This window comes from Sceloporus occidentalis, unplaced genomic scaffold (assembly GCF_023333645.1).
Source record: "Sceloporus occidentalis isolate IW3139 unplaced genomic scaffold, rSceOcc1.0.p SCAF_5, whole genome shotgun sequence".
In the NCBI taxonomy this organism is placed as follows: Eukaryota; Metazoa; Chordata; class Lepidosauria; order Squamata; family Phrynosomatidae; genus Sceloporus; species Sceloporus occidentalis.
In genome coordinates, this window is record NW_028316985.1 from 82,861,968 (window position 1) to 82,874,186 (window position 12,219).

The 12,219-nt window shown below is 39.5% G+C and overlaps 1 protein-coding gene across 2 annotated transcripts in view; it reads right to left on the reverse strand.

Moving 5' to 3' along the window:
* LOC149312404 (LHFPL tetraspan subfamily member 3 protein) overlaps window positions 1-12,219 on the reverse strand; it is a 257,670-nt gene that overhangs the window by 50,772 nt on the left and 194,679 nt on the right. Inside the window, exon 3 of one of the 2 annotated variants that reach the window (XM_089524564.1) lies at window positions 1,226-1,273. The exons of the other annotated variant lie outside the window; for it this stretch is intronic. Within the exon in view, the coding sequence (XP_089380690.1) occupies window positions 1,257-1,273 (17 nt within the window). The 3' untranslated portion in view covers window positions 1,226-1,256. The remainder of the gene's footprint in view (window positions 1-1,225; window positions 1,274-12,219) is intronic. 2 annotated transcript variants of the gene reach the window in all.

The window sequence follows — 12,219 nt, forward strand, 5'->3', positions numbered from 1 at the left end:
GAAGACAGAGCAGTTATGGATCTGTAACTCTAGACTACAAATCCATAAATAAAATACTGAATGCCAGCCTTTGAGTTCTTTCAAGCTGTTTCTCTCCCTCCTGGTCCTTTTTCTTAAATTAGACTGTAAACCTTTGGCAGGGGCTGTCTGTTACCATGAAAGACCATATACATGGGTGGCAGGAAAGAAAGGAAAGGAAAGTGCATATGGAAAGGGAATGGGAAGAAAAAGGGAGATGGGGAGATAGGTGCAAGACTAAAAGGAGAAGATAAGAGCTAGACGTTTCTCCTCCTCCTCCTTACCTATCAGTGAAATGTCAGACCCATTAAAATACCTTTCTTTTCTTTTTCTTTATTTCTTTCTCTCTTTCTTTCTTGGCATTCATTACTAACTTTGTTTAGATATTAATTATCAGAGAACTATTACTGTGGCTTAATCTTATACCCATCTATTTGAATTAAGCCACACAGAACTCAATGAGACTTACTTTTGAGCATATATAAGATTTCACTGTACATATATTTTATTGTTACAATACAAAAGAAACTCCCATTGATATTCTCCACCATATTTGTGAAACATGAAGCCTTTCAGAGAATCCATTTTGCAGCATGAAACTGTATGGACATCCCTGCATACTGATACAAGTCTTTTTGTTCTCCTAGCTTGGATGTTAACTCTAGATATAAGACAGGGTAACCTGTTTGCAAAATAAAATAACATATTCCCCCAAGACGTAATGTTTATTGTGACACAAACCTGTTTGTAAAAGTAAAGTAAATTAACAAAATATATGTACATAGGGGGGAAACCCTAAGGATATAATGTTAATTGTGTCATAATAATGTATTTGATAAATAAAATTAAATAAGTACAATATATATAAATGGGGGGGGGGGGCGATTGCAGGAAGATTGTAGCCACTAGTACTGGGCTAATTTATGGCTTTAGGGCCCTTACCAAAGCAGAAAAGGGTCATTTTTAAAATGAAAAGTGAAGAATATAAACATCTATATTGCTGTGGCTTGGGGGCCCTTACCAAAGCAGGAAAGGGTCATTTTTAAAATGAAAAGTGAAGAATATAAACATCCGTATTGCTGTGGAATAAGATACTGAACATGCTGCTTGATTCACAGGACAATAGCAGAAAGCCATGCAGCACACTTTGGCAGAAGCATACACAACACTACACCGCATGTCCCAGTGGGAGCCATGCTGCACTTACATTAGTCAGTTTCAGACTACCTTTGCTTGTTTTAAGCATTCCCATCATCTGCACAGGAAGTAAAAACAGAAGATAAAGAAATGAAAAAGACAGACTCAACAATTCTCATTACTGTCAATCAATCAATATAATTTACAGACAGATGACTTTTATAGTTAGTTTCCAGGACACTTTTCCATTTCAGTACTGTATCCCACCACAGTCTGAAAGAGAGGCAATACACTTAGTTGAGGAAAACATTTCATGCCTGTCCCATTTCAATACAGTTTCTATATGTGTCAGCCATCTGTGTGCAGCGTTATCACATCAACGGGCACTGCAAGTGTGTCAGTGTTGCTTGTTAGCCTATGTACTGAGTACATTTATACTTTAGGGGGTTCATCTGATGAACTGTTTGTATTGACATCCCTTTGCCTGTGGCTCCATTCACACTACAAGAGCAAGACCCAGATGTAGACAGATGGAAGAATGGCTGGTTTAACTCCCAGTATCTGCCATTAAATAGTTTTAGGACAAAACAATCTGGCAGGTTGCAGAGATGAGGCTTCAAATGATGCTGAACACAGAGTTATCAGGGAGAGCTTGGCTTGTGCCCATCCCAGCGGTGTCTGAATGGCTAAATATATAGAGCCATGTTTTTTTAACATGCTAAGGAGAGGCAGACTTACCTGTTTTCCTTTGTTCTCTCTCTTTTGCTGTCCCCACATGCTTAATATGGGAGAATCTGCTGTTTACCAGTTGTATGCAGTGACACACGGCTACAGTAGGATCAGCTAAGAAAGGTCTCATTCTTTCACATCTCACGTTTTACTGCATTGTTTACAATAGACATGTTGCTGAAACCCAACACAAGAAGTCTGTTCTTCCAGCCCTGCTTCACCAGCAACCCACTAAAAACACTTCTATCTAGGCAGAGAATAAAGAAGAAAAGGGAGTCTGGGTGCAAAAAGATTTTGCAAAAAGGAGCTTCTTTGTCAGAGGCTTTGTTAATTAAGGTATGTCTGCACAATCTTTTACTTTCTTACACAGAACATACTGGCTCTCATTTGCTGGTTTTTTGAGAGGTGGGGGTAAGCAGAACTGTTCTGCATTTGGGAACAGCACTTCAGTATGACAAAAACCACGTGCCTCCTTGAAAGAAAATGCCCATCATCACCTACACCTCTGCAGAGATTGAAAAAGCTACTCTTTCAAACTACAGCATCCAATTGTAGTCGAGAAAAATATATTTCCCAAGCTTCATTCCTTTTCTTTATCCTCCTGACAAGCATTTCACTAATAGAAGTGATAGTGCTGAGTATGGAGAAGAGGCTGAAATGTATTATACAGGGATATCGTTACTCCCACTCCCAAAATGCAGATTTAATTTTAAAAAGTGGGGATAACAAATTATGGGCAAATGTTATACTGAGGATGGGTGGGGAGGAGAGGGTTCCAAGAGAACGAATCAAGCAAAAGACAAGAGACAGTTGCATAATAATCTCCATGTAGCAAAACAAGGTTCCTAAGAACACTTCCCCCCAGCATTTTAAATGCTATGCCAGCATGAATAACATAAGATTTGAAGACATACATACACATATAAAAGAGTGTTGCCACAAGTCAGAGCAAATTATTTTGATCAAAGGTTTAAACACAATAACACAACACCATAAGATAGGATAGCATTCCCAAATATACCCTAATTTATATACATTTTTCTATGTGGAACCAGTTACCACAGGGGGCAATTTTCAGTTTCAAAGGCTTTTTTGTGTGCCAGAGGCTACTTCCCCAAAGTTACATTTGCTGTTTTAAGGCCCTTCATCTACAAAACAGAGAATTGTATATGCATCTACTGGCAACTCACAATGAGTTCATCATCAATATTAGCAACTCAGTGCACTTTGTTTTGGTCAGTATCTCAGTAAAGTGGATTTATGGCCACTTGCACAGTATAGTGCACTCTATTTAAAATATCTGGGCAAAAGATAGAGCTTGGAAAATGTTACTACAACTCCTATCATCCCATTGACTGCACAGTCACTGGCCATGCTGGCAGCAGGATTCTGGGAGGAGAAGGCTGAAAACCGGTTTATTCAGCATGTCCAGAGGTTGAAAGCTGCTCCTCCCTCCATAGCTGCAGACTGGCTGCTGGACAGTAGAGTGGTGCATCCCATGGCCAAAGTGTTGGACATTTTGGTTAGGGGGATGGAGTTGTGCTCAGCACCACCCAGCTCCCATTGGGTAGCCAGGGGAAAGGCATTGTGCATGGAGTTACCAGATTACTGTACCAAGAAAGTACAGTTGCCCCTCTGTTTTCACAGGGGATCCGTTCCAGCCCCCACTGTGAAAATGGAAATCTGCTGATATTCAAGCCCTATTGGCTGGTATAGCGGTGCATCCCCGTGGGCACCCACAGGCGCGTGCCCTATTTTAAATCCCTCAATTTGCCCCTTGTGATTAAGCAAGGGATGTGGATTCAAACTCCGTTACAAAGAGATAACCCTTAGTACCTGTCTGCAGTGTCAGATATTGCCTACTCCCTTCAGTCCAGTAAACCAGTCTTGTGTGTGATAAAAGCAACACTTATATTCAGAACCAACACGACTTCTGCAGACAGTACTACTATAAGCATATGCATTACTAGCATACAGAAAACAATATGCCCTGCCAGGATTTCATGGGCTTTTTTCTCACTTACCCACTCCTCAAAACACTGATACACCCACTCCTATCTGCTTGTACTCCTCTTTTCTCAGGCCTCTGTCATTCCTTCCTGTGAGACTGACTTTGGTGATTTTTAGTAACCAGCACTACTCTTCTACACATCTGCTCATTATCCAGCCAGGCATTTATAGCTCTCCCCACCATTTGTAAACATAATATGTCCCATCATACACTAATATGTATCCCCTCATTATATTATATGAATGTCACTACAAGGATGCTTGAACTTAAACATAACCATAATCATAGCGTAACAGAAGAAAGGAAAGTCAGCAGTAATATTTGAAGGCAGGTTCTGCTTGGAGATTTCCACTAGGAGAATTCAATAGGAGAATTCCAGGTGGGGTCAAAAAAGCTAACTTTTTAAAATGGAAAGCAATACATTTTACTTCTCCACCTCACAACATGGCTAAGGACTGACTTCTGGCAGTGCTTCATTCCTCTCCAAGAATTCAGACCAGGTGCTTTGTCTCACATAACATTCTTGCAAGTTCAGTAAGGACTTGCTGAAGTGAACTTCATAGCCTAATGAGATTTGAACCCTAGGTTTCCCCGTTTGAAGTTCATTATTTTAGCCACTACACCAGGAGTGACCAATTTGTGGCGCTCCAGATCTTCTCAGACTGCACATCCATCATTCATTATTGTTGGCTAGGCTGACTAGGGGATTATGGGTTTAGCTGTCCAACAAACAACAGGAAGCCCACATATTCTTCATTGCAGTACTCCACCATACTGGCCATGTAACCAACTAAGCTGTCCAATATATTCTGCTTGGGGGGTGGACCTATTTTTGCTTCCCCCCCCCCCCCCTATTTTTGCTGTCCCAGTGTATTGTGGTGCTCTTGAAGAGAAGCCTCCTAACTTTGAGTTGCAATTTTCAGATGAAAAAGGGATTGGGAGGTTTCTGGGAAGTGAAGACAAACCATCACGTCTGTGCACTGAGCTGGATGGTTTAAGGGGAGAAAAATGACTGAGGTTGTCCCCCCAAAAAATAAAATGGGAAGGGGGACTTTGGGTTCCCATACACCTGGGTTTAGGGGCCGCCTGTGGCCTGTGAACTACACTTTCACTACTGCTAGCTATGTGATCCTAGATACAGCTTTTTCAGCTTTTGTATCCCTTTGACACAGTGATATGCTTCTACAAGGTTTTAAAATAAAGACATGTGTATCATTCATGCCCTGGTGAAAGAGCATCCATGCTTCATTTTCTGTTGCTGGAATATTTTCAAAGACCTCCAAGATGTTTGGGAATGTAACCCATCTGTAACAAGTGATTCTACAGAGCAAATTATTAACACTCTTGCAGGTTAAGTCAATCAATAAATTGCTTCTCTTAAACATTCATGGTAGGAAAAACATAAACTTTATTTTTAGTGCACAACTTAATTTCCATAATTCCTGGAAGCTTTGATTGAATATCTAGTGCACCTCAAAGACCTCCTTAAAATATTTATTGGCTTACTTTCAGTGCATACATTATTCAAGCAATAAAACAGGGAACGATCACTTTTAAGGAGACCTTGGAGAGTCTTTGAAAAATAAAGCAACTAACTCTTCCATAAAGAAAAAAAATCAAGAGATGTCACTAACCAAAATGAGATTTCTAGAAGTTTATTGCTAGATTATCACCCATATCTGTTAATATATGATAGTATCTCCTGTCTTGGATAATATATCAACTAATAATAATCTATAAACAGATTAAGCTAAGAGCCTTGAGTCAATGACAAATATTGTGGATAATGCTGCAGTACACCAAGGATGGCTGATAGTGATGAATCTTTCAGAATTTTGATCTTTCTGCCCTCAGTAGAGTAGAAGGAGTTTTCAACTATTGTTATTAAAATATTGATACTATACTGTATTATACTACTCTATTGTTGTGTGCCTTCAAGTAATTTTCGACTTATGGTGACCCTAAGGTGAGCCTATCACAAGGTTCTCTGGAGCTGAGAGGTCACCCCTATGCTTTCCATGGCTGAGCAGGGAATCGAACCCTGATCTCAGGTGTCCTAATCCTACAATGAAATCGCTATGCCACACTGGCTCTACTCTATTCTATTCTACTATACTATATGAAAATATTTATTCAAAACTCTCAACAAAGAATATTAGAACTAGTTAAACAGTTTAAAACTATAAATTAAATAAGCTAAAATATATTAAACAACAACAATAAGTTTAAAACAGATTTAAAAGATGTTAATATTTTAAAACTATAGACAACCATATTTGGGATGAATTAATAAGGCCCCAAAGCTTTGATGAACAGCCAAAGTTTAATGTGGCACCTAAATGAAATGAGTGTTGGCACCAGTTGGACTTCCAGGAGAAAGGCATCCTACAGTTAGGATGTCATGCTGAGAAGGCCCTCTCCTATATCCCAACCTCCTATCCAGGAAGAATGTCAAAATGTTCTCCATTTTGAGCATGACTGAGAAACATGAATTTATATTGTATTTATTAATGTTTTTGGCTTTTAGTTGGTGTGTTCTCCATTTTTGAACATCCTACAATTTGTCCTACATTTTGTCGTGCATCATGTCCTACATTTTTCCTACATTTTGTGTCTTGGGGGGGCTCTTAGCATCTCAAAATGGTGGCACTTAGTCTGGACCCCCCCTTCCCAAAATCCTGGCTACGTCCCTGATATGCTGTCTATACAATATTCCTGTCAGCAGTCAAGCTGCTGCATTTTGCACTAGCTAGTAGCTTCCGAGTCTTCTTCGAGGGCAGTCCCACATAGAGTGCATTACAGCAGTCTAATTGGGAGGTTACCAGTGCATGGATTACTGTAGCTAGGTTATCTCTGTCCAGGAAAGGCCATAGCTGGTACCATGCACTCTGAGCAACAGAGTCCATTTGGGTCTCCAGTGACAAGGAAGGATCTAAGAGTACCTCCAGACTGTGTACCTACTCCTTCAGGGGAAGTGAAACCTCATCCAGTACTGGCTATTTGCCCAATTGCTGGACCTGAGAGCCACCGATCCACACAGCCTCTGTTTTATCAGAATTCAGATTCAGTTTATTGGCTTTCATCCAGACCACTGCAGCATCCAGGATGTGCACAGCCCCAGCTGATAACAAGAAGAAATAAAATTGAGGGTCATCAGCATACTGAAGGCACCCCACTCCAAACTCCCCTATGACCTTACCCAGTGGGTTTATGTAGATATTGAATAGCAGAGGGATAAGATGAAAAACTTTATGGCACCCCACAGCTTAATCTCCATGAATGGGATTTGCTCAGTGCCACCCACTAGAACCAGCCCTCTAGATAGGAACGGAACCAGTATAAAACAGTGCTTCTTACTCCCATGTCAGATACAAAGGCCTCGAGATTAGAATCATGCCGTGTTGTTACTTTCCCTCTTTTGGTATCTTCATGGTCACCACGCCTCCTCAGGGAATTAGTTTTCACTTCTATTCAGTATCCCTACAATTGAGCATAACCTTCCTTATTTGCTTTTATTTTTTCTGCTAATAAACCATAAAGTCTTTTCGGGGGAAATAGGGTGGGTTGACAATATGATTCTGTTTATATTGCTAAAAAGTTAATTATAATATAGTATATAAACTATAAAAGTATTAAAAAATCAAAACATGTTGTTTTGTTAATGCCTGCTAGAAGCTTCAACATTGTATAAATTATTCTATTTCAAAACACAACTGTTAGCACTTTCATCTTTTACACTGGTATGTTTATCACAGGAAAATCACAAAGTAAGCTGTTATTTGTTTCTATCACTCTGTAACATGTTTTATGTTTGTATCCTATAAAGAATGTTTTTTGATCCAATTTTTAACAAAAGACCTGCGATTAACAGTGGAAACAAGAAGAACAGTTCTGCATCGTCTGCATACTGATAACACTATGATCCTATACTGGTAGATATATCATGAAATTCTGCATAGATGGAAATTTGAAACATTTCCCCCTCTCATCCCCTAAGCACTTTTGGCCACCACCACCACCATTTACTAGCTGGTGGAAAGTGGATGGGCAGTAGAGAGCATTTAGCTATGTACCTATATAGGTGGATGGGCAGCAATGAGGCATCCCCAAGAACTTCACCCATTCTCTGTTAACTAGTAAATTGGTATGGGGTGAGACTGCAGCAGCTAAAAGGTGGGGTTTTGGGGGGACTTTGGTCATTGCATGAGGCAGGCAGAGAATTATAACTTCTCCAACAACAAAATGACTTCTGCAGGTGTACCTTATGCTTGCATAGGTCCTAATATGATACCAGCCCTGTCATGAAATAGCTGCATATAATGATCCAATGAGATATATTTAGGCCCTTGGTTTTCTTTTAGGTGGTCCCTAAAAGCATTTTTTAAAAATTAGAGTGGATGGTAGGCTCTTTGCTGACATTAATTTTAGTAACACTGGACTCTGCCCTCAAGTTGATTTTGACTTATAGCAACCATGAATGAGAGACCTCCAAAAACCCTGGTCATCAGTTGCTCTGCTCAGGTCTTGAAAATTTAGGCCTGTGGCTTCCTTTATTGAATCTATTTTGGCATTTTATGGCAGAATGGCTGGCTGAACAGATCATTATTTTACTGTGCTTGTACTGCTCTTTTTTGTTCTTTATCTTGTTCATTAATTTCAGTGTTGATGTAGTTTTCGTTTTATTATTTCTTGTGTAATGCTTTGGGGAAATACCATTATTTGGGAGATGGAGAATTAAACATCTCAATAAAATAAGTAAGGGCAAAAACAGGCAGCTGTAAAGAGGTGGCTTGACGCTGCCCCTTTGAGCACTGGTTTGGGTCTGTGGCAACCGCATGCCATGGCCCCAATCTGGCTTTTCTCCCAGCTGAAAAAGAAGTGGCAGAAAGCTGCTCCTTTTTACACCAGGAAAAAGGTGCCTTTGCCATTGTGGTGGCAGCTTTCCGGTGTTTCTGCGGCATGGCACAGAAATGTTGTCATGCCACCTGCAATGTGGTCAGTGGGAGGGGGGAGTGATGCCAATTTGGGGGTGGCATTGGGGCATACGCTGTGCATACACCATGTCCCCCCCCGCCACCCCAAAGCCAGCGTTTTTTGCTGGTCAGTATTGGCCCATAGTCTTAACAGGAAATATGGCTTCTGAACAGTGGATACTTTGAAAATATAAACATTGTTTTAATTAGCTTTTTAAAATCCTTTGAACAACCATTTTCAAATATGGAACTTTTAATAAGTAAAACTAATGACAAACAGAGAGCAATTCAGGGCTGAATAAACATAAGCTGTGAATGACTTGTCCTTTATATTTCTGATGGGCCTATGATGTTCCAGATAATTTATAATGCTTATCTAATTCATATAATTAAAGGAAGCAGAGCATCCATCACTATGTTTTCAGACAGGGACTGGTACAAATGCATTATAGCCGATTTATAAAAAAAACTATTAAAAACTGATTTGTTCCTTAATTAAAAAACAATTTGTTTGATTAAAAAGCACAAATCGTTACTTAATTTTCTCCACTTAGTCTTCCTAATAGATTTGCATGCAGCAACCTCATGCTTGTAATCTCTGTTTTCATTTTTATGTAAGCTGGGTATATCTGTCCATATTATACTCTGACACAGCCTTCTAAAATTTTATTCTGGGGATATTAATTCATAAAATCTTTGCACAAATTGGTTTCTAAGACACTTTAACTAGAACCGGGGAGTCTGTTAATGAATCCAAGAAAACAGAACAGAGCTGTGAATTAAAACTAGGGTAGTGTTATTGCATGAGACTTTTTACCACACACCCAGGGGAATGAGAGACCCAGTGTGGTGCAATGGTTTGAGTGTTGGAACCAGATTCTGAAAGACAAGGGTTCAGAGCTGCGCTCAGCTATAGAAACTGACCTTGGAGAAGTCACACACTCTCAGGCTCAGAAGAAACCAATGACAAACCCTCTCTGAAGCAATCTTGCCAAGAAAACAACATACTAAGGTCTCCATAAATTGTTGTAGACTTGAAGGCACACAACAACAAAAACAGAGATAAACCAATGAAGCAGATTTAGTGAAGTGAAGATGGGATAGTGACTGCATCTCAGTGTTATGTGTATCTAGTGGCAATGAAGAAATTAAGAAATCAGAAAAAAAAACCTGTACATTCACACAGACAAAATCCAGTCTAGACTGGCCCCAAATGGTGTCAAAAATACAGGGCTGGGGACAGGATCTTTACAGGAAGGCAAAATTCTCAGCAAGGTTAAAATGCCTTCTGCCTTTTAGGGCTGAAGGGTGGGGTATAAATACCATAAATAAATAAATAAATAAATAAATAAATAAATAAATAAATGAAATTGGCTAAATTAATAGAAATCCTACATTTTAAGAGTATCTAATGGTGACTATTTGCTCTTACATCAATGGGGCTGTCTTCACTCTGGCTTTAGTTTACATTTGCTTTCCAAAGTACTGAACCCGACACCCAAAATCAATTTAGTGCCTTGGATGGCTCAGTTAAAGTTCACACTAAACTCCAGAGCAGATTAACCACCACACTAACATGGAAGTCACTAGGTACTGTTGGGAGTATGTGTTATGGTATAAAATAACTAAAAAAAATATAAATAACAATCGAGTCTAGTCTAGAAAACAAGGGAAAGAGGAAAGGCCACTTTAGCCCCTAAAACTGAACACATCTGTCATAACCAGGTCTAGCCACACATATAACCTGATTCTATGCATGGTTACTCCAGAGTATATCCCACTAAATTCTACTACACTTAATAGCAGACAAAGTGCTTAATCAAGCCTGATTCTAAGCATGTTAAGTCCCAGTTAATTCAACTAATTCAACAAGACTTGCAGTAAATGTACACAGGAATACAATCCTTGGTTTAAAATTATGTTCTGTTCCCCCCTTTTTAAGTCTTTTTCTGAAAAAAAAAATGTAAATGGATCACTTTCTACATGAGTTTTCAGACAATTTCTCTCTCTGATGCCTGTCTCTTGTATTCTCTGATCAACTTCAAAGCTTGAAGGTTTAAATATTGCAAGGTTACAAGTTAATTCCATAGAATATTTGGGTGGCCTTTTTCACTATACAAAAAACAGGGTGTTTTTTTGTTAAACTACCTGCAGGGCATCTCCTTCAGAGCTGAGCAACCACCTCTGCAAATTCTGAACTAGATTTACTGTTCTTACTTTCTCTGCATTCTGCAGCAGAACATAACATTGAAAGGTGTGTAATAAACTCATTGACATGTGGACACATCCCAGAAGAAACTAATTTTGAGAGCTATTACTGTATCATGCTTTACAAATCTGTGGCACAATTTATAGCCCAAAAGTCTCATTTGATGAAAAGGTAATCGGAAGTTTCCTGATTTAGCAGAATTGAGCCATCACACTGTTGTGTATATGTGTGTGTGTGTGTATGTGCGCGCGTGCACATGTGGAGCAAACAGACCCCTCTGCATTTACAGTGAATACATGGAGGACCTTTCAATGCTCTAAGGGTTAGCTCCATCCACTGCTGAAGCCATTCACTCTGCCAACTACTGCAGTTGCAAAGCATCTCTCTCCTCTTATGAGACATGGTTCTCTGGATAAAGAGTTTACACTTCGGAAGAGACCCTGGTTGGCCAATCTGCAAGATGTATGGCATGAAGATTCTTCCCCATGAATGCCTCAATGGAAGTTCATTGAGGAACAGGAAGGATGTGTGTATTTCTGGCTAGACTTTTTGAGCTCCCAGTCACCCTGAACCTTCACTCAAAACACAGTGGGCTTTCAGTGACCCTTTGCCACAGTGGCTTTACTTTTGATTTATGGTAATTCCAGAATTGGAAAGTTATTTGTTTTTCTTTTGAAATACAGAAATCTCATAGCTGGTACTGCTGGGACCTGTTGTCAAAAAACCTATTTGTCAGAAATTCATAATGGTTTTGACATCATGTCAAACCATAAAACACGACTCTATCACTACTTGATTTAAAAGCTGATATTCTATTTCCCCCCAAAGAACAGCCTCAAAACATATGACTGGGCCCAACATCCTATGGTATATTTGTTGTTGTGTGCCTTCAAGTCATTTCTGAATTATGATGACCCTAAGACGAACATATCACAGGGCTTTTTTTGGCAAGATTTGTTCAAAGGCGATTTGTCTTTGCCTTCCTCTGAGGCTGAGAGAGCATGCCCAAAATCACTCAGTGGATTTCCATGGTTGAGCAGGGATTTGAACCCTGGTTTTCGTCTCAAACTATTACAACATGCCAAAAACAGCAGCTTCAAGAAACCAATGTTAAAGCATTTGCCCAAACAATACATTAAAAT